At 43.8% G+C, this 23797-nt stretch overlaps 1 protein-coding gene across 1 annotated transcript in view; it reads right to left on the reverse strand.

The window, feature by feature from the left end:
- Nucleotides 1–23797, reverse strand: part of LOC126995128 (nephrin-like) — a 119934-nt gene that overhangs the window by 18668 nt on the left and 77469 nt on the right. The window contains exon 3 of the mRNA XM_050854404.1: nucleotides 8802–8993. Coding sequence (XP_050710361.1) covers nucleotides 8802–8993 — 192 coding nt within the window. The remainder of the gene's footprint in view (nucleotides 1–8801; nucleotides 8994–23797) is intronic.

Below are 23797 nucleotides of genomic sequence, written 5' to 3' on the forward strand. Positions count from 1 at the left end.
ACTGCCTCAGAAGGTAGAGTTGATACGAGGCTGAAGCGATGGTGCGGCTGACATGCTCCTTCCACGTTGTCAATGGTGACACCGAGAAGCTTGGTTGTCTCCACCACTTGGACCAGAGTGCCTTTGATGGAGACTACAGGTGGAGGTACGGCTGTTGTGGAAGTGCATGATGATGTGCATGAGGATTGTCTTGTTCGGGTTGACAGTCGCCTTGTTTAGCCTCGTACAGTCCTGAAGGTCGTCAAGTGTGTTGTACAGGTGGCTGTAGTCAGGGTGTACATTGTCAATAGTGTTCCCCACCGTGGAATCATCGGCGTATTTCCAGCGCGAAGGAGTGTTGGTCATCGCGTCATTTATGAGTATCAAAAATGACAAAGAGCCGATTTTTATGCCCTGGGGGACTCCGCAGGTGAGGGGCTTGGGTGATGAGGTCTTGCTTTGGAATCTGACAACCTGGTGACGCGCGCTGAGGAAGTCTGCCATCCACGCCACCAGGCTTGGGTGAGGCCCCAGGTTAATGGCCTTGTTGAAAACTGTGGTGTGATCAACAAGGTCAAAAGCCTTCTTGAAATCCACGAAGGCAAGAGCTACAGAGGTCTTCCGTTTCTCGAGGGTTTTGTATGTGAAATCAAGGAGGCTGACGAGGCAGTGTGTTGTAGAGGAGCTTTTAACGTTGCCGAACTGTTGAGCGTCTATGTGGGGGGCAAGTTGTGTGTTGGCCCATTTGAAGATGAACTCCTCACATAACAGGCTTGGGATGGGGTGATGACTATGGGCCGCAGGTCCGAGAGTGATTGGGGGCTGGGAGTCTTTGGGATGGGAGTGACAAATGCTGTCTTCCATTGGGCGGGGCAGTGGCTCTGTTGGATGGAGGCGTTGATGATGGAGCAGAGGGGCGTGGCTAGCTCCGCGGCAAAGTCTCTGTAGAGCCTCACTGGTATGTCGAGTGGTGTGGTGGAACGTTTGGCCCTTAATTTCGACAGTGACCTCATTACCTCAAACACCTGGATCTCAGGTAGAGGCTCAGGGGTTGGTGGGTAGGCTGGTAGGTGGGTGAGGTCGAGGGCAGGGAGTGTTTGACAGATGTTGGAGAAGTGGGTGTTAATTGTCTCCACTGCCTCTTCCTTGGTCAGGTGTGCGACGCAGAGGAAAGGGGCTTGTCTGTTGTTCTTTAATCCGCACAAATTCCCGATTTTCTGGTACCACTGGCTTGGGATGGTTTCTTTGAGGCCATGGATTTTTTGTGGGTAGTAGGAGGCTTTGGCTGTGCGGATTTCCCTGATGATTTTTTTGCCCAGTGGCTTATACTGCAGTGTGTTGTTGTAGAAAGCTTGATTTCTCTGCAGTATGAGCCTTTTTGTCCTGGGTGTAATCCAGGGTGCATCTGATGGGTGGAGGCGCTTGCTCTGCTGCGGGAAGTCGTGATGGTAGGCTGGGGTGATGGTGTTGATGTAGGCTTCCCGTTTGATGTCTACATCCTCTGCTGTGAGGACCTCAGTCCAGGGATGCTGTGACACCCACTGTCCAAACTGGCGCCAAGCTGAGTCCGTCACAGGCCAGTAAAATGTATGTATGTATATATGTATGTGTGTGTGTGTGTGTGTGTGTGTGTGTGGGGACGAGACGGGCGGAACGCTAATAATATACTGGATGTATGTGGATATACATATGATTCTTAGCACAAAGGGGAGAGACGAGAATTCACTAATATTTGAGGGTGGGGTGGAAGACAAGCAGTGCGGCGTTCTTACCTTTCAAAGGCAAAGCAAACACTGATGCCTCGGGCTGAGCCTTGCATGGTTGCCAAACTATCGTACTCATCGCATGGCATTTTTTCGTAGTTTCCGACCGATAACTATAGGAAAAAACAAAGAAACATCAATGGATAACAGTCTTAACGCTAACTCTTTTAATTGTCCACCGTTATTTGTGTAGATTACGAGAGTTAGAGGGTTAAGAATGGTAAATACGATGTCCAGTACGATAATTCGGCAACGCTGGCTGAGCGGGAAGGAGCCGTCCGCTAGTTTGTTTACGTACAAGCATGGATAAGCATCGTCACATAATTTTCTTCCTTGTTGTTATTTTATATGAAGTAGCAGTAAGTACGATGTTATACACAGTTACTTTTGAAAAAAGTTGCCGTTGTTGAGGTAGCAACGATCGCCACTTTGTTTACGTTTGCGAAGAGATTTGGTGAACAACCACCCGTTATAATTTAAGTCCCACTGTACTACTAAAACTTCACTAGCCAGTAAACAAAAGCTGCACCTTGACGTTATAAGACGCAAGGTAATTTTGGGGGTCTTTTTTCTGGAAAAAAGCGTCATATAAGCCGTCAAATACGGTAATTCCCATTTTCTTTTATCAACTACACTGCGTGCTTGTTTCTCTAGTTTCTCTGGTGCATTGTTCGTTGAAGCCTTCAAGAACTCCACTGTGTTTTTAGTGATATTTGCTATTCTCTTGATATGTCCAGCACTCTACACCTCTTCCCGACCGTCTTGGAGACAGGCCCAACATTCTAGACCTCTTCTTTACCTCAAACCCGTCTGCTTACTCTGTCAAACTGTTCTCTCCTTTGGGCTCCTCCGATCACAACCTTATTTCTGTATCCTGTCCTATCGCTCCTGTACACCCTCTGGACCCGCCGAAGAGGCGATACTTCTGGCATTTTGCTTCAGCTCGGTGGGACGACCTGAGGATGTACTTTTCCAATTTCCCATGGAATGATTATTGCTTCCAGGAACCAGACCTCTCTGTGTGTGCTCAGCGTATCACAGAGGTGATTGTCTCTGGAATGGAGGCATACATTCCTCGTTCTTTCTCTACTCCTCACGCTAAAAAGCCTTGGTTTAATCACGCTTGTTCTCGTGCTGTCAATGATAGAGAGGCAGCTCACAAAAGATACCAGAGCCTTCGAACTAATGCTAACCATGAACTTTACATTTCTGCCCGGAATCGTGCCAAATTTATTCTCCGACTAACCAAAAACTCTTTCATCAATAGAAAATGCCAAAACCTTGCTTTCTCTAACTCTTCCCGTGACTTTTGGCATCTAGCCAAAAACATCTCCTCCAACTTCACTTCTTCATCTTTCCCTCCACTCCTCAGTCCTGACGGCAACATTACCGTCTCATCTATCTCTAAGGCTGAACTCTTCTCTCAAACTTTTTCTAAAAACTCCATTCCGGACGATTCTGGGCATATTCTTCCTACTTATCCCCCCTCTGACTCTTTTATGCCTGTTATAAAGATTCTTCAAAATGATTTTTTCTATGCCCTCTCTGGCTTCAATCCTCAGAGGGCTTATGGACCTGATGGAGTGCCTCCTATTGTCCCTAAAAACCGTGCCTCCGTGCTGTCAACCTGCCTGGTCGAACTCTTTCGCCTCTGCCTGTCAACATCTAACTTTCCTTCCTGCTGGAAGTATGCCTTCATACAGCCTGTGCCTAAGAAGGGTGACCGTTCCAATCCCACAAACTACCGTCCTATAGCTTTGCTTTCTTGTCTATCTAAAGCTTTTGAATCAATCCTTAACCGGAAGATTCAAAAGCACCTTTCCACTTCTGACCTTCTCTCTGATCGTCAGTATGGGTTCCGCAAGGGGCGTTCTTCTGGTGATCTCCCTGCCCTCTTAACTGACTCTTGGTCATCCTCTCATAGCCGTTTCGGTGAAACCTTTGCTATTGCGCTGGACATATCAAAAGCTTTTGATAGGGTCTGGCACAAATCTTTGCTTTCCAAACTACCCTCCTACGGTTTCTATCCTTCTCTCTGTACCTTTATCTCCAATTTCCTTTCTGACCGTTCTATTTCTGCTGTGGTAGACGGTCACTGTTCTTCCCCTAAACCTATTAACAGTGGTGTCCCACAGGGTTCTGTCCTATCTCCCACTCTCTTTCTGTTGTTCATTGATGATCTTCTTTCCAAAACGAACTGTCCTATCCATTCTTACGCCGATGACTCCACTCTGCATTACTAAACTTTTTTTAATAGAAGACCCACCCTACAGGAACTTAACGATTCAAGGCTGGAGGCAACATAACGCCTACCCTCAGACCTTACTATTATTTCCGATTGGGGCAAGAGGCACATGGTGTCCTTCAACGCCTCAAAAACACAGTTTCTCCACCTATCCACTCGACATAATATTCCAAACAACTATCCCCAATTCTTTTACAACACTCAGCTATCGCCTTCTTCAACACTAAACATCCTCGGTCTATCCTTAACTCAAAATCTCAACTGGAAACTTCATATTTCATCTCTTACTAAATCAGCTTTCTCGAGGCTGTGCGTTCTGTACCGTCTCCACCAGTTCTTCTCCTCCGCACAGTTGCTATCCATTTACATGTGTGAGTGTGTGTGTGTGTGTGTGTGTGTGGGGAGGGGGGGGGGGGTCCACTCACACAGCTCTCCTCGACAGAGTGGAGTCTAAGGCTCTTCGTCTCATCAGCTCTCCTCCGCATACTGATAGCCTTCTACCTCTCGAATTCCGCCGCCATGTTGCCTCTCTTTTTATCTTCTATCGATATTTTCATGCTGACTGCTCTTCTGAACTTGCTAACTGCATGTCTCCCCAAACTCCCGCGGCCCCGGTGCACACGACTTTCTACTCATGCTCATCCTTATACTTTTCAAACCCCTTATGCAAGAGTCAACCAGCATCTTCACTCTTTCATCACTCACGCTTTCACTCCTTCATCTGTATTTCCTCCTGCCTACGACTTGAAATTTTTCAAGAGGAGGGTATAAGGACACCTCTCCTCCCGAAATTGACCTCTCTTTTTGAACACTCCTTTGACCTCTATTCAGGAGCAGTAAGTAGCGGTCTTTTTTTTATATATTTTTCTATACGCCCTTGAACTGTCTCCTTAGCTGTAAAAAAAGAAAAAAAATGTAAGAAAGCATTTGTTTTTCTTGACGTAGCGACTCAAAATCACAGGAAACTCCATATGTAGAATAATTAATCTTTCAAATAGACAAATTTCAACGAGATTTTTAAAATACCCCCACCCCCCACCCCCCACACACAAACACACACTCACACCCACACACACAAACATACACACACACCCACACACACACACACACACACACACACACACACACACACACACACACACACACACACAAACACACAACGAGGAAGACGCACAAGGCATAAAATACAAAGACTCATGAGAATGAAAACTTTTAAGACAGCCAGACAAACAGTCACACGAAGAAAAAGACGTATACGACAAACCAAGGCGCACTGCGAGGGGGTGTTTTTACAAAAGAAGGAGTTTGAAAAACAACGGTAAAATGCCCACCATGCATAAGAATCCTTTCTTTATCCCTTCCTAAACTAAGAACGCCTTCTTTTGCATTTACCTCCTTTGTGGATAAAGGAGAGGAGGAGGAAAAGGGTAAGGAAGAAAAAGTCTTTTGAGAACTAGGTGTATGAACTGATGTGAGGGCAAATAGAGAGGTAAGTGAGCGTAGAAAAATAACTCCAAGAATATATTGACGCAATAATAAGTTTCGGAATGGTTGAATTGCATATTGCTTTTTGGTGCATCGAGCAGCAGCCATTGGAAAGACTTCGTCAGTATTACTTCCACCAATATTTAATCTTGGAGCTTTGTTTTATTGCAAGTGCATCAAGGTGAGGATGACTGGAAACGGTCTGAGGTGGATAGAAGGGCTCGGGCACAGAACGAAAAGTTGAAAAAAAATATTCCCATGGTAAAACAGGCACTAAGGTAAAAAAAAAAAGATCTTTAAAAATATTACACACCTAAAAATCCTGTTTCGTGGATGGAGAAAAAAATAAATGGTCCACTCATTTTTAACTCTGCGTGAATAAAAAAGTGACGAAAATAAAAAGAAAAGCCGTGTCACTTAGCGGTTATAATTTTTCGTGGTTTTCAAATATACTATTCAAAGCAGCGTTTCGCGCGTGAATTATTACGTACGCAAGAGCAATGCGTCGATTTGCATTCAAGTCCATTCACGAGACACGAAGAATAATGGAGAACGTTGTTGCTGCCTTGCCGAGTATAATTTCATGAACACTATCACGACATACATAAACCTCATTATTTTTTAACATAATGTGTGTGCATCTATATGTTGTATTTTTTTTTTTTTGTGTGTGTGTGTTCCACATAGAGAGAGAGATATATGTATATAGATATATATATATATATATATATATATATATATATATATATATATATATATATATATATATATATATATATATATATATATATATATATATATATATATATATATATATATATATATATATATATATATATATATATATATATATATATATATATATATATATATATATATATATATATATATATATATATATATATATATATATATATATATATATATATATATATATATATATATATATATATATATATATATATATATATATATATATATATATATATATATATATATATATATATATATATATATATATATATATATATATATATATATATATATATATAATATGTAATATATACAATATAATATGTTTTTTTTTCTTTTACAACAAAGGAGGCAGCTCAAGGGCACACAAAAAAAACTAATAAAAAAAAGCCCGCTAATCGCTGCTCCCAAAAAGAATCGGAAGAGGTGGCCAAAAGCAAGGTCAAATTCGGGAGGAGAGGTGTCCTGATACCATCCTCTTGAAAGAGTTCAAGTCGTAGGCAGGAGGAAATACAGATGAAGGAAGATTGTTCCAGAGTTTACCAGTGTGAGGGATGAAAGAGTGAAGATGCTGGTTAACTCTTGCATAAGGGGTTTGGACAGTATAGGGATGAGCATGAGTAGAAAGTCGTGTGCAGCGGGGCCGCGGGAGGGGGGGAGGCATGCAGTTAGCAAGTTCAGAAGAGCAGTCAGCGTGGAAATATCGATAGAAGATAGAAAGAGAGGCAACATCGCGGCGGAATTTAAGAGGTAGAAGACTATCAGTAGGAGGAGGAGAGCTGATGAGACGAAGAGCCTTAGCCTCCACTCTATCCAGAAGAGCTGTGTGGGTGGAGCCCTCCCACACGTGAGATGCATACTCCATACGAGGGCGGACAAGAAACCTGTATATGGATAGCAACTGCGCGGGGAAGAAGAACTGGCGGAAACGATACAGAACGCCCAACCTCGAGGAAGCTGATTTAGCGAGAGAGGAGATATGAAGTTTCCAGTTGAGATTTTGAGTTAAGGATAGACCGAGGATGTTTAGTGTTGAAGAAGGTGACAGCTGAGTGTTGTCGAAGAATAGGGGATAGGTGTTTGGAAGATTGTGTCGAGTTTATAGGTGGAGAAATTGAGTTTTTGAGGCATTGAAGGACACAAGGTTCCTTCTGCCCCAATCGGAAATGATAGCAATGTCTGAGGTTAAGCGTTCTGCAGCCTCAAGTCTGGAGTTGTGTACTTCCTGTTTTGATAGTCTTCTATTAAAAGAAATTGAATAATGCAGAGTGGAGTCGTCGGCGTTCCAGTGGACAGGACAGTTTGTTATGGAAAGAAGATCATTGATGAATAACAGGAAGAGAGTAGGTGATAGGACAGAGCCCTGTGGAACGCCACTGTTGATAGGTTTAGGGGAAGAGCAGTGACCGTCTACCACCGCAGAGATAGAACGGCCGGAAAGGAAACTGGAGATAAAGGAACAGAGATAGGGATAGAATCCGAAAGAGGGCAGTTTAGAAAGCAAATACTGGTGCCAGACCCTATCGAAGGCTTTCCATATGTCTAGCCCAACAGTGAAAAGTTTCACCGAAACTGCTAAGAGAGGATGACCAAGAGTCATTTAAGAGAGCAAGAAGATCGCCAGTAGAACGCCCCTTGCACAGAAGCACAGTTTTTAATGACAATAGGAGGCACTCCATCAGGTCCATAAACCTTCTGAGAGTTGAGGCCAAAGAGGGCATAGAAAACATCATTAGGAAGAATCTTAACAACATTCATAAAGGAGTCAGAGGGGGGATGAGTAGGAAGAATATGCCCAGAATCGTCCAAGGTGGAGCTCTTACAGAAAGTTTGAGCGAAGTTCAGCCTTAGAGACATATGAGACGGCAGTGCTGCCGTCAGGGTTAAGGAGAGGAGGGAAAGAGGAAGAAGTGAAATTGGAGGAGATATTTTTGGCTAGATGCCAAAAGTCACAGGAAGAATTATAAGAATCAAGGTGTTGACATTTTCTATTTATAAAAGAAGTTTTGGTAAGTCGGATAATAGATTTGGCACGATTCCGGGCTGAAATGTATAGATCAAAGTTAGTGGAAGCTCGAAGGCTCTGGAACCTTTTGTGAGCTGCTTCTCTATCTTTAATAGCACAAGAACAAACGTGATTAAATCAAGGCTTTTTAGCATGAGGAGTAGAGAAAGTACGTGGAATGTATGCCTCCATTCCAGAGACAATCACCTCTGTGATGCGTAGAGCACACACAGAGGGGTCTCTCACCTGGAAGCAGTAATCATTCCACGGGAAATCGGAAAAGTACATCCTCAGGTCGTCCCACACACACACACACACACACACACACACACACACACATATATATATATATATATATATATATATATATATATATATATATATATATATATATATATATATATATATATATATATATATATATATATAGATATATATACACACACACACACACACACACACACACACACACACACACACACCGTGAGTTTTACTACTACTACTACTACTGCTACTACTACTACTAATAATAATAATAATAATAATACCACCACTACCATCACTGCCTTACCTGTGTCTGGGGAGGACGTGTTGTTGCCGAGCAGGGGCAGGCGCTGGCCCCTCCTCGTCCAGGATAGAGTTGGGGGAGGCCGCCCGCCCTTACCCCTGCATGTGAGCTCCGCCCTCTCACCCTCCCCGAGCGGCCCCACCACGTCCACCACCCCGCGCCCGCCCCACAGGATCATGGGCGGCCCGGGCGGGACTGTAATGTAAAGAAAGACAAGGAATACTATTAAAAGATTCATTAAGCACAAAAAAAAGTAATATACGCTTCAATAATGCTTCGGTTTTGCTTTTTAGCATTATGGCATTAGTTGCGATCCATATGACATGTAATCATAACGTGATGAACTTTATGGTTTTCGATTCATTAGAGAGAGAGAGAGAGAGAGAGAGAGAGAGAGAGAGAGAGAGAGAGAGAGAGAGAGAGAGAGAGAGAGAGAGAGAGAATCAGCTTCCCATTTAGGCCCTCTAATTCCCCTTTCAAGTGGTAATTCCAGCACAAGTAGTCAATCTAAATCCTCCTCCACTTTGCTCCATTATTCGCTTCGTGCTGGAAAAGAGAAGAGAGAGAGAGAGGTAAAGAGCGTAGGTGATTCATCATACACCTTCTCCTCCTCCTCCTCTTGTTCCTCCTTGTATTGTAAAGTAATGCATATCGGATCCAGAAACAGCAACCACACATACCACATGGGTGGCGAACCACTACATGTTATGCAAGAGGAAAGAGACCTCGGGGTCACCATCAGCAGTGACTTGAAACAAACAAAACACTGCAAGTCCGCCTGTATGAAAGCCAATACAATGCTTGGGTTCATAGCGAGGAACTTCGAATACAAAACGCCGGGAGTTATGTTATCCTTGTATAATTCGCTGATAAGGCCCCACCTGGAATACGCCGTGCAATTCTGGTCTCCTAATTACAGGAAAGACATTGAATTACTTGCGAGAGTACAGCGCCGCGCCACGAAGATGATACCATCACTGAGGACGAAGCCCTATGAAGAGCGACTCGAGCGACTCAACCTCTTCACGTTGGAAAAGAGACGCCTGCGGGGAGACATGATACAAATCTTTAAGTACCTGAACAAGCTCAGCAACGTTGATCACTCCAATCTCTTCACGCTACAAACCAACCTGAGAACAAGAAACAACGGAAAAACAATTCAAGCAAAGCGATGCAATACCGACATCGGCAGGAGTTATTTCTCGAATAGAGTTGTTCGCCACTGGAACAGCCTTCCTGCAGAAGTGGTTAGCGCAGAGACCATCAACTCCTTCAAGAAACGCATTGATCGCCACTTTGCTGCATCGGGAGTAAACTGAACGTTCCCAAGAGTAGATACACAAGTGCTTTAATCCTTCCCTGCAAGCCACTCCTATGGCAAACGGATTGATTAAATCACTGAACGCAGGCAGCCTAGTAATGAGCCAACAGGCTTTCTGCTGCCTGCTAGTCCATGTTTCCATGTTTCTACTCAAAATTCATTCGCCTCATCTTCGTCCCATCATGCCATTTCGTCCTCACCACTACAAAAGTCTTGCCCAAATTACTTCATTCACCCGCTCTAGTCACCTCATCTCGCTTCTACCTTGACCCTGCTCTCGTCTTGTATGTCTTCCGTGACCCTCGGCTAATGAAAAAAAAGTTTTGGGGTAAAAAAAATATTCAAGCTGATTCTGGAACTCTTTATTATATAAAATCTGAAGAAAAAAATCTTGGTAGCTTCTTACTCCTGCTGATTACATTCATAGTGGTTAGCGAAACACGTCGGTTTTAACACATTTCTTATCGTGACACTGAAAAGCCTATATTTAACCACTCGGGTAATTAATTAGCCCTGATTCTATAATTAATTTCCCCGAATGCGAGCAATAAAAATATCCACCACATCATCACGCCTCCTCACACTCCTACCACCGGCGCCGCGGGGGGCATGAGCAGGAGCGGCGGCGTGACGGTCACAGCCGGGGGATCTGGCTCTTTGCACAATAGTTCCTTTCGTTCTCCCACCTGACCTAGAGTTGCCCAGTCATGTACAGAATGCCTGGCCGCTCGTTATTATTACTAAACATCTCTGACTTGATTCATGTGTTTCTAACCCCGCAACAAGGGATTTCCATTTTGAACGAGTAATCATTGTTGACTCCAGAATACAACTCCGCTGAAGCGTGTGTCCCAGGCAGGGTGTTGTTGTGCACGCCTGAACACGCCGTTCGTTTGTTTGCAAGTCTACATTTAAACGTTGTAAATAATACACCGCGCGATAAATACTTATATGCAGTCCTTAGACACATGGATGCCCACGCCTTTAAGTACATCTTAACATCTACACAAGCTTTCCTGGTCCATCCTCTAATTCCTTCCTTGCTTCAGTTAACCTCGTTGTAACTTCAGGTCCCAAGTATTTATATCTCGTACTTTAAATGCGCAGTGAATTACACACTTTCGTGAGCATTCACATCGACAGACAAGCGAAATGTGTACCCTAGCTTCCGTGTGCCCATTTCTCCCTTTCTTGGCTACATTTTCTGACTTCCCCAGAGGAAGAAGATTGGCTTGGGCATTACACCTTACCTCACTAACCAGTCGAGGATGGCGTTAATGGAGTATTTAAAAAAATATATATATATTTGAGAAATACTTGAAACTCCAAGGGTGTTGATGGGAAAGACAAGTGAGTGCTGGATGTGGGAGAAGCAAGTAGGAACCTGAGTGCTCGTGAGCAAAGGACCAACATTCGGTGGTTATAGTAACGTTCTCTCGCTGAATGCCGTGAAAAAGTCTTAGAAGCAAGTAGTGAAAAATAAAGGGAAGAGAGAGAGAGAGAGAGAGAGAGAGAGAGAGAGAGAGAGAGAGAGAGAATTCAATTTGGATAATACCATTTTTAAGTGAACTTAAAAATAAAGAAAAGAACAGCTAATGTATGTTTTTGCTTCATGAAAATCCACCTCACGTCCATACAACTACTGGAGTGTGAGTAAAATGCTGCCCGAAATCGTGCCAAATCTATTCTCCGACTTACCAAAAACTCTTTCATTAATAGAAAATGCCAAAACCTTGCTTTTTCTAACTCTTTCCGTGACTTCTGGCATCTAGCCAAAAACATCTCCTCCAACTTCACTTCTTCATCGTTCCCTCCACTCCTCAGTCCTGACGGCAACACTGCCGTCTCATCTATCTCTAAGGCTGAACTCTTCTCTCAAAGTTTTTTCTAAAAACTCCACTCTGGACGATTCTGGGCATATTCCTCCTACTCACCCCCCTCTGACTCCCTTATGCCTGTTATAAAGATTCTTCAAAATGATGTTTTCTATGCCCTCTCTGGCTTCAATCCTCAGAAGGCTTTTGGACCTGATGGAGTGCCTCCTATTGTCCTTAAAAACTGTGCCTACGTGCTGTCACCCTGCCTGGTCAAACTCTTTCGCCTCTGCCTGTCAACATCTACCTTTCCTTCTTGCTGGAAGTATGCCTTCATACAGCCTGTGCCTAAGAAGGGTGACCGCTCCAATCCCTCAAACTACCGTCCTATAGCTTTACTTTCTTGTCTATCTAAAGCTTTTGAATCAATCCTTAACCGGAAGATTCAAAAGCACCTTTCCACTTCTGACCTTCTATCTGATCGCCAGTATGGGTTCCGCAAGGGGCGTTCTACTGGTGATCTCCTAGCCTTCTTAACTGACTCTTGGTTATCCTCTCTTAGCCGTTTCGGTGAAACCTTTGCTATTGCACTGGACATATCAAAAGCTTTTGATAGGGTCTGGCACAAATCTTTGCTTTCCAAACTACCCTCCTACGGTTTCTATCCTTCTCTCTGTGCCTTTATCTCCAGTTTCCTTTCTGACCGTTCTATTCCTGTTGTGGTAGACGGTCACTGTTCTTCCCCTATATCTATTAACAGTGGTGTCCCACAGGGTTCTGTCCTATCTCCCTCTCTTTTTTTGTTGTTCATTGATGATCTTCTTTCCAAAACGAACTGTCCTATCCATTCCTACGCCGGTGATTCCACCCTGCATTACTCAACTTCTTTTAATAGAAGACCCACCCTACAGGAACTTAACGACTCAAGCCTGGAGGCTGCAGAACGCTTAGCCTTAGACCTTACTATTATTTCCAATTGGGGCAAGAGGAACCTGGTGTCCTTCAATGCCTCAAAAACACAGTTTCTCCACCAATCCACTCGACACAATCTTCCAAACAACTATCCCCTATTCTTTGACAACACCCAGCTATCACCTTCCTCAACATTAAACATCCTCGGTCTATCCTTAACTCAAAATCTCAACTGGAAACTTCATATCTCATCTCTTACTAAATCAGCTTCCTGGAGGCTGGGCGTTCTGTACCGTCTCCGCCAGTTCTTCTCCCCAGCACAGTTGCTATCTATATACAGGGGCCTTATCCGCCCTCGTATGGAGTATGCATCTCATGTGTGGGGGGGCTCCACTCACACAGCTCTTCTGGACAGAGTGGAGGCTAAGGCTCTTCGTTTCATCAACTCTCCTCCTCATACTGATAGTCTTCTACCTCTTAAATTCCGCCGCAATGTTGCCTCTCTTTCTATCTTCTATCGATATTTCCACGGTGACTGCTCTTCTGAACTTGCTAACTGCATGCCTCCCCCCGTCCCGCGGCCCCGCTGCACTCGACTTTCTACTCATGCTCATCCCTATACTGTCCAAACCCCTTATGCAAGAGATAACCAGCATCTTCACTCTTTCATCCCTCACGCTGGTAAACTCTGGAACAATCCTCCTTCATCTGTATTTCCTCCTGCCTATGACTTGAACTCTTTCAAGAGGAGGGTATCAGGACATCTCTCCTCTCGTATTTGACCTTGCTTTCGGCCACCTCTTTTGTTTATTTTTTAGGAGCAGCGAGTAGCGGGCTTTTTTTTTATTATTGTTTTCTTTTTTTGTGTGCCCTTGAGCTGCCTCCTTTGTTGTAAAAAAAAAAAAAAAAGTTAGGGGTGGGCAGGTACAGGTACCAGTACCGGTACTAACGGTACCAGCTATACGGTACGGTACCAGACTACTCGGTACCGGTACCAATACTAGCAAGTCGCTCATGGTGTCCCTCATTTCTTCCTCACATGAGTGAGGCTGAGACTGAGGGCCTGAGTGGATATCTCGGTGATATGGATATTTTCTCTCTCTCTCTCTCTCTCTCTCTCTCTCTCTCTCTCTCTCTCTCTCTCTCTCTCTCTCTCTCTCTCTCTCTCTCTCTCACACACACACAAGACCTCTCCTGAGAGACGGGCGTGACCTCACCCCGCTGCGCTCCACAGCCTCGCTTCACATCTTGTCAACCCTGTGTTTTCGTTGGCTCTTGGAATTGCGTTTGCTTTCACGTGCGTTTGTGTGTTCTCGCTTGTGGACTTTGTGAGTTGCCTGTGATTTCCCAACACATGTTTAGTGTGTGTTCGCTTGTGGATTCTGCGAGTGTGTCTGCGTGTGATCTGGCTGTTTCCGATTTTTCTACGTGGGTTTCAGTGTGATTCAAGTGTGTTGTGTTTCCGGTGTTCTTGCGTGTGATTTGGCTGCTTCCGAGCGTACTACGTGGGTTTCAGAGTGTTTTGAGTGTGCTGTTGTGTTTCCGTTGTTTTTGCGTGTGATTTGGCTGTTTTCGAGTGTTCTGCGTGGGTTTCAGAGTGTTTCAAGTGTGTTGTGTTTCCAGTGTTTTTGCGTGTGATTTGGTTGTTTCCCTGTGCTCTACGTGGGTTTCAGAGTGTTTTGAGTGTACTGTTGTGTTTCCGGTGTTTTTGCGAGTGACTTGAGGGTGTTTAATCGTGCTTATGCTTGAGTTTCTGAGTGTTTCGTGTGTTCCGAGTGTGTTGTTGTGTTCCCGAGTGTTTCACGCGTGATTTGGGTGTGTCGACAACTCACCCTTTGAATTCCCTGAAGATTCAATCTGCTCCTCCTCACTACACCCCTTTCCCTCACCTCACCTACTAACCCCCCCACCCTCGCTCACCTCACATCCCTTTTGCTCCTCCTCACTACATATCCCCTAGAGGATTAGCCCTTCCTACTCCTCCCTCACCTCCACATATTTCTAAGCCCTCCCCCCCTCACTCACCTTACCTCACATCCTATTTACCCATCCCTTCACCCACCTTACCTCGCCTCTTTCTTAACCCTTCTTGATCTCACACACCTCACTCACCTCACATCCCTTCCTACTCCTCCTCTCTCCCACTTTACCTCCTTTCCCAAACTCCCTCTCACTCACCTCACTTATTTCCCAACCCTCCTTGATCTCACACACCTCACTCACCGCCTCTCTTTCCCCCTCTTTACTCACCTCACATCCCTTCCTGCTCCTCCTCTCTCTCACTTTTCCTCCATTACTAAACTACCTCTCACACACCTCACCCCCTTTCCTAGTCCCCTTCACTCTGTGTTTTATCTCTTTCATTTCAGCTAAGATGGCGCCTAAGAAGTGCAGTACTTGTAACGGTAGCTTCTCAGCTCATCTTTTTACAGGGCGTTCTGCTGTCTGTCGACTGTGTCTCTCCAGGCAGCATCTCGAGACAAGACTGCAGGAGCAAAAAGAGAAGATGGAAGAAGGCCAGTATAAAATAATAGAGCTTTCTCTTACCAGGCAGCATCTCGAGACAAAACTGCAGGGGCAAGAAGAGAAGATGGAAGCAGGTCAGAATAAAATAATAGAGCTTTCTGGCACTGTTGCCTCCTTGCAGGAATTAATCCAGGCTAACGTTCCTGTGGTGCCAAACCCTTCTCCAACCGCCCCCTTGCCCTCACCGGTACCGTCGACACCAGCGGACAACACCACACAACGGGAAGATGCTAGTGGCACCGCCCATGATGGCTTCACCGTCGTGAATGGAGGAGCCAAACCAGCCAGACAAGCGATTTATCCTGTTCAATGCTTCAACAGGTTTGCCATTCTGGAGGAGGAGGACGAGCAGGAGAGCACCTTCCTGGTGGGTGACTCCATGATTCGCCAGCAGGTCGTTGAGTTCTGCGGCAGAGTTCCTCGTCGAAGACGGAACTGTTGCTATCCTTGTGCTGGGATCGACGATATAACTGCTGCTCCTGAGGAGATCTCCCCCCAGGCTACTAATGATTCACTGTTTGTTATTCACACAGGTACGAACAACGTCACCACGATCCGGTCTGAGGAACTCCTGGAGAAGTACCGTGGGCTCATCCAGCAGTATAAGTCTAAATCCCCTAACATTTTGATTTCAGGAGTTCTACCACTGACTTGGGCGGAGAGCGACTTTTTCAGTAAGGCCTTCAGCCTAAACAACCGCTTACAGACTCTTTGTAGGGAGCTTGACGTGGAGTTCTTCAACGCATGGGACAATTTCTATGGACAAGTGAGCTCTTCCACAGGGACGGATTGCACCTGTCTCCCATCGAGGCAGACAGATTCGGAAGGCTCCTCAACGACGCAGTACGTGTCATCCGAGCAAAAAACGAGTCACAGCCACGTCCCTCCACCCCACCCGTGTAAATAGACCCCGTGCATCGCAACAAACCCGTAACCGTGATCCTGCAATTACCACCACCTCTATTACCAAGCCTCTAGATAACTTAACAATCTTTAGTTTCAATGCGCGTAGCCTAAGAAATAAATTTGATGAACTGTGATGTCTTGCTCGAACAGACAATTTTGACATTATTGCTATAACCGAAACATTTATCGACACCACAAATATTGTTTTAAGTTCCTAATTCAACATAGATGGCTACAGACTCCTCAACAAAGATCGTGTAAACCGTAGAGGCGGTGGCGTCGCCCTTTATGTCAAAAGCTATTTGCAACCCACTGACAAAACACCGGGAAACAGTAACGTTGAACATTTGTGCGTGCGAATAAACATTGCAAAAGTCAATTTAAATATATCTGGCACCTACAGACCTCCCGGACAATCACTCGAGGACGACCTTGAAATGTACAGCGTCTTAAGGCAGTCACTTAATAACAACGACTCACTGATATTAGGAGACTTTAACCTCCCCCATATCGAGTGGGCGACACTGTCAGGTACAGAAGACGAGTCACATGGAATGATCGAATTTCTAGAAGAAAACTATCAAAGCCAAATGGTTTCTGAGCCAACTCGACAAAACAATATACTCGACCGTGTTATAACGACCCAAGATAACCTAGTCAGTAATGTCACTGTAGGAGAACACCTCGGTTCTTGCGATCATAAATTAGTGCGCGTCGACATTAGAGCTCAATCATCAGTGACTGAAAATAAAGTAAAGGTGCCCAATTTCAAAAGAGCTAACTTCGTAGAAATCCGACAAAAACTAAGAGAAATACAACTATCAGATGACGGCAACATAGAGGAAGCCTGACTAAGCTTTAAAAATCACTTACTCACTCAGCAGAACACATTCGTCCCCTTGTGCGAGAAGCGAATTAACACTAATAAAAGCCCACCGTGGTTTAATAGCGAAATTAAACAATCAGTCAATGAGAGAAAATTGTTTTACAGGTTAAAGAAAGAACAAAGCACGCCCGAAAACATTAGACTTTATAATGATGCCAGGCGACGAGTAAAAAGACTAGTAGGTCAGGCAAAGCGTAGATATGAAGAAAATATTGCAGCCAACTGTAAAAATTATCCGAAATCTTTCTTCAGTTACATAAACAACAGAAAGGCGATTAAAAGTGGTATTGGACCTTTAACAAACAGCGACGGTGCACTAGTGACTGACAGCCAACACACTGTAAACCTCTTAAACAATTACTTTTCCTCGGTGTTTAATACCAACAGTCTTCCTGTCGCTACCACCAACACCAGTACTACTGTAAATCTCGAGCATGCATTGCCTAATTTTGAAATAACAACCGATGAAGTCCTTAAAGCTCTCCAATCACTTAAAACAAATAAAAGTCCCGGACCCGACAAGGTATATCCTATACTGCTTAAAGAAACCAAGAGCGGAATACTCTCCTCCCTCACTACCGTATTCAATATGTCCTTGCGACAAGGCATCGTCCCTTCGAAATGGAAAAAGGCTAACGTGACACCGATTTTTAAGAAAGGAGACAAAAAAATACCAGGTAACTACCGACCCATTAGTCTAACTTCAGTTGTAGGTAAGCTACTCGAGAGCATAATTAGAGACAAAATTGTGAGTTACCTCGAAAGCCACTCATTAATTGGGGATTCACAACAGGGCTTCCGTAACAAAAGATCCTGCCTGTCAAACCTACTGACCTTTTATAACGATCTCTTCTCAGTTTATGACGTAACCAAATCAGTGGACGTAGTCTATCTTGATTTCCAGAAAGCGTTTGATAAAGTCCCACATCATAAATTACTTTATAAATTAAAGCAAATAGGCATTGACGGTCAAGTAAACCAATGGATCGCGAATTGGTTGAGCAACAGACAACAAAGAGTTGTGATTGACGGATTTAACTCAGAGTGGGCCCCGGTCACTAGTGGCGTCCCTCAGGGCTCGGTTCTTAGCCCAGTGCTCTTCATTATATACATCAACGATGTGGATGTTGGACTCAATAATCCCATTAGTAAATTTGCAGACGACACAAAGATTGGTAACTCGGTTCTCACTGACGAAGACAGGCAAAGCCTCGAAGAGGATTTGCACAAAATTTCAGCTTGGTCGGATAAATGGGAGATGCCCTTTAACGTGGACAAGTGCCAGGTCCTTCAAGTTGGAACAAAAAATAAGAAGTTCGATTACGAAATACGCGGCGTTAAACTCACAAGCGTTCAATGCGTTAAGGACCTGGTGATTAAAATCGCGTCAAACCTCAAATTCTCACTTCAATATATCGATGCAGCAAATAAAGCGAACAGAATGTTGGGCTTCATTAAAAGAAACTTTTTATTCAAGAATAAAGATGTAATACTTCCGCTCTACAATAGTTTAGTCAGACCACACTAGGAATATGCGGTACAGTTTTGGTCTCCCCACCATGCAAAGGACATTGCTAAACTAGAAGGTGTTCAGCGTCGAGCAACAAAAATGATCCCTTCCTTGCGCAACAAATCCTACGAAGAAAGGCTTTCCACCCTTAACATGTTCTGTCTTGAGAAACGTCGCCTCCGAGGAAAACTGATCGAATGTTTTAAAATACTTAATGGTTTCACGAAAGTAGAGAGAACAAAATTGTTTATGATCGATGACACTTTGCGAACGAGGAACAATGGCACAAAACTCAAATGTAGACAAGTAAATTCAGACTGCACCAAATTTTTTTTCACCAACGTTGTAGTGCGAGAATGGAATAAGCTCCCACCATCAGTGGTCCAGTGTAACACGATTGACTCCTTTATAAACAAGCTCGACCGTCACTTCCTTGAACTTAATATTAACTAGAGTAGAAAAGCAACGTTTTGGAGCCATCTGATTAATGTAAAATCACTTAGGTTTAAGGACAGACCACCTAGTCTGGACCATGGGGTCTGTGTGGTGTGATTTTCTATGTAAATCTATGTAAATCTCTCTCTCTCTCTCTCTCTCTCTCTCTCTCTCTCTCTCTCTCTCTCTCTCTCTCTCTCTCTCTCTCTCTCTCTCTCTCTCTCTCTCTCTCTCTCTCTTCACTGATTGAAGTGAATATTTATTTTTCGATATAACTTAGCATATACATATATAGTTACTATGGATGGACTCATAGTCTAATAACGATAATCGTATATATATATATATATATATATATATATATATATATATATATATATATATATATATATATATATATATCTATATATATATATATATATATATATATATATATATATATATATATATATATATATATATATATATATATATATATATATATATATATATATATATATATATATATATACATATATATATATATATATATATATATATATATATATATATATATATATATATATATATATATATATATATATATATATATATATATATATATATATATATAGAAAAAACAAAAGAATCGGACATGAAGAATTATCTAATAGATAAGTTAATAAAATAATGGTGCCGAACGGGGAGATGGAAACATCAGGCATGACAAAATGGCGGGAAGACGGACATGCGGCGACTCGCACAGCCGGGCCCAACACCACACAGCCAAGCATGGCGGACGAGCGTGTCCCTATAAGCGCCGGCACCGGGAATCCAAACGGTACTGATTGTACAGTTAGTTTTCCGAGACTCTGAGCGGGGCCCAGTACCGATAATTTCATATGAGCACTCGGCACTGAGCAGTACCTATTTGTAATGATTCCACTCGGCACCAGGTACCGGTACCGGGTGCCGAATAAAATTGATTCTATGCGGCAACCGGTACGAGCGCCCGCCATGCTTGGCTGTGTGGTGTTGGGCCCGGCTGTGTGAGTCGCTGCATGTCCGTCTTCCCGCCATTTTGTCCTGCCTGATGTTTCCATCCTCCCGCTCGGCTCCATTATTTTATTAACTTATCTATTAGATAGTTCTTCATGTCCGATTCTTTTTTTATAGTTTTGCTAATATATATACTGTTATCGTTATTAGACTATATGAGTCGATCCATCCATAGCAACTTTATATATGCTAATTTCTAGTGAAAAAATTAAACATTCACTTCCATCAGTGGAGAGAGAGAGAGAGAGAGAGAGAGAGAGAGAGAGAGAGAGAGAGAGAGAGAGAGAGAGAGAGAGAGAGAGATTTACATAGATTTACATATAGTATCAAAACACGCAGACCCCATGGTCCAGACTATATAGCTGGTCTGTCCTTAAACCTAATTGATTCTACATTAATTAGATGGCTCCAAAACATTGCATTTCAACTATAGTTGATATTAAGTTCAAGGAAGTGACGGTCGAGCTTGTTTTTAAAGGAGTCAATCTTCTTTTTCTTTTTTTAGGATTCTCCCCCTAAAAAGGGGGAACGGGACTTTGTCGATGCGACGGCCCGTCGCAGGGGGGAACCCGCCGCTAGCGTGCGGCGGGTGTGGGGAAGCCTCCGCCGCCGCCACAGCCACGGGTAAAAGCCGGCGAGCAGCGACGGAGGCACGGGCTCTCTGGGGAGGCGCCCAGCAGACACCCGTAGCTGACTCGTGCGAGCAGCCGACTGCTCGACTTGACCACGGAGGGGTGGCCCTAAGCGAGGATGACCCCACGGGTCCACCTCGCCTCCGTAGAAGGGCCACCCGGCTGCTCGCCCGAGGAGTGTTGGCGTTCCACTGAGGAGTCAATCGTGTGGTGGGAAGGTGTGAAGGTGGGAGCTTATTCGTATTCCATTCTCGCACTACAATGCTGGTGAAGAAAAAATTGGTCCAGCTGAATTTACTTGTCTTCATTTGAGTTTTATGTCATTGTTCCTCGTTCGCAAAGTGTCATCGATCATAAACAATCTTGATCTGTCGACATTCGTGAAACGAAGAGAGAGAGAGAGAGAGAGAGAGAGAGAGAGAGAGAGAGAGAGAGAGAGAAAAAAGTTTTTTTACAGTCACGGTAGTCAAATTAACGGTACCTGCCCATCTCTAGCGGCAGTAATGTTTATAACGACCAGCGGCCGGGAAAAAAAAAAAAAAAAAAAAAAATATATATATATATATATATATATATATATATATATATATATATATATATATATATATATATATATATATTTTTTTTTACAGCAAAGGAGACAGCTCAAGGGCACAAAAAAGTAAACATTAATAAAAAAAAAGCCCGCTACTCGCTGCTCCTAAAAAGAATCCAAAGAGGTGGCCGAAAGATAAGTCAGTTTCGGGAGGAGAGGTGTCCTGATACCCTCCTCTTGAAAGAGTTCAAGTCGTAGGCAGGAGGAAATACAGATGAAGGAAGATTGTTCCAGAGTTTACCAGCGTGAGGGATGAAAGAGTGAAGATGCTGGTTAACTCTTGCATAAGGGGTTTGGACAGTATAGGGATGAGCATGAGTAGAAAGTCGAGTGCAGCGGGGCCGCGGAAGGGGGGGAGGCATGCAGTTAGCAAGTTCAGAAGAGCAGTCAGCGTGGAAATATCGATAGAAGATAGAAAGAGAGGCAACATTGCGGCGGAATTTAAGAGGTAGAAGACTATCAGTATGAGGAGGAGAGCTGATGAGACGAAGAGCCTTTGCCTCCACTCTGTCCAAAAGAGCTGTGTGAGTGGAGCCCCCCCACACATGAGATGCATACTCCATACGAGGGCGGACAAGGCCCCTGTATATGGACAGCAACTGTGCAGGGGAGAAGAATTGGTGGAGACGGTACAGAACGCCCAGCCTCGAGGAAGCTGATTTAGTAAGAGATGAGATATGAAGTTTCCAGTTGAGATTTTGAGTTAAGGATAGACCGAGGATGTTTAGTGTTGAGGAAGGTGATAGCTGGGTGTTGTCAAAGAATAGGGGATAGTTGTTTGGAAGATTGTGTCGAGTGGATAGGTGGAGAAACTGTGTTTTTGAGGCGTTGAAGGACACCAGGTTCTTCTTGCCCCAATCGGAACTAATAGTATGGTCTGAGGCTAAGCGTTCTGCAGCCTCCAGCCTTGAGTCGTTAAGTTCCTGAAGGGTGGGTCTTCTATTAAAAGAAGTTGAATAATGCAGAGTGGAATCATCGGCGTAGGCCTGGAGAGGACCGTTCGTTTTGGAAAGAAGAGCCTCAATGCACAACCGAACAAGAGGGGGAGATAGGACAGAACCCTGTGGGACACCACTGTTAATAGATTTAGGGGAAGAACAGTGACCGTCTACCACGGCAGAAATAGAACGGTCAGAAAGGAAACTGGAGATAAAGGTACAGAGAGAAGGATAGAAACCGTAGGAGGGTAGTTTAGAAAGTAAGATTTGTGCCAGACCCTATCAAAAGCTTTTGATATGTCCAGCGCAATAGCAAAAGTTTCACCGAAACGGCTAAGAGAGGATGACCAAGAGTCAGTTAAGAAGGCTAGGAGATCACCAGTAGAACGCCCCTTGCGGAACCCATACGGGCGATCAGATAGAAGGTCAGAAGTGGAAAGGTGCTTTTGAATCTTACGGTTAAGGATTGATTCAAAAGCTTTAGATAGACAAGAAAGTAAAGCAATAGGACGGTAGTTTGAGGGATTGGAGCGGTCACCCTTCTTAGGTACAGGCTGTGTGAAGGCATACTTCCAGCAAGAAGGAAAGGTAGATGTTGACAGGCAGAGGCGAAAGAGTTTGACCAGGCAGGGTGACAGCACGGAGGCACAGTTTTTAAGGACAATAGGAGGCACTCCATCAGGTCCATAAGCCTTCTGAGGATCGAGGCCAGAGAGGGCATAGAAAACATCATTTTGAAGAATCTTTATAACAGGCATAAAGGCGTCAGAGGGGGGATGAGTAGGAGGAATATGCCCAGAATCGTCCAGAGTGGAGTTTTTAGAAAAGTTTGAGAGAAGAGTTCAGCCTTAGAGATAGATGAGACGGCAGTGTTGCCGTCAGGACTGAGGAGTGGAGGGAAAGATGAAGAAGTGAAGTTGGAGGAGATGTTTTTGGCTATATATATATATATATATATATATATATATATATATATATATATATATATATATATATATATATATATATATATATACACACACACATGGAGTAGGAAGGAAGACACCTACCGAAACGGGCGCAAGCCACTCCCGGTGAGGTATATATAGGAAGCAAAGAGGGTGCTGAAGCCCTCCAAAGACCCTTCCCATGTTCTCACTTTCCGTTTCCCTATTGTCTCATCAACACCAGAGAGTAGTTCAGCATACTCTCTAGAACATAAGAACATAAGAACGCAGGAGTCTGCAAGAGGCCGGTAGGCCTGTACGAGGCAGCTCCTTTGACCCTAAGCTCCCGTGTATCTAACCCCACCTAATATCGCTGTCCATGAATTTATCTAGTCTATTTTTGAATGTGACAATTGTATTGGCACTCACCACATGACTGCTAAGCCTATTCCACTCATCCACCACCCTGTTAGTAAACCAGTTTTTGCCTATGTCCCTGTTGAATCTGAATTTATCCAGTTTAAACCCGTTACTTCGTGTCCTACCCGGTTCTCTTACCA

This window comes from Eriocheir sinensis, unplaced genomic scaffold (genome assembly GCF_024679095.1).
Source record: "Eriocheir sinensis breed Jianghai 21 unplaced genomic scaffold, ASM2467909v1 Scaffold99, whole genome shotgun sequence".
Taxonomy (NCBI): domain Eukaryota; kingdom Metazoa; phylum Arthropoda; class Malacostraca; order Decapoda; family Varunidae; genus Eriocheir; species Eriocheir sinensis.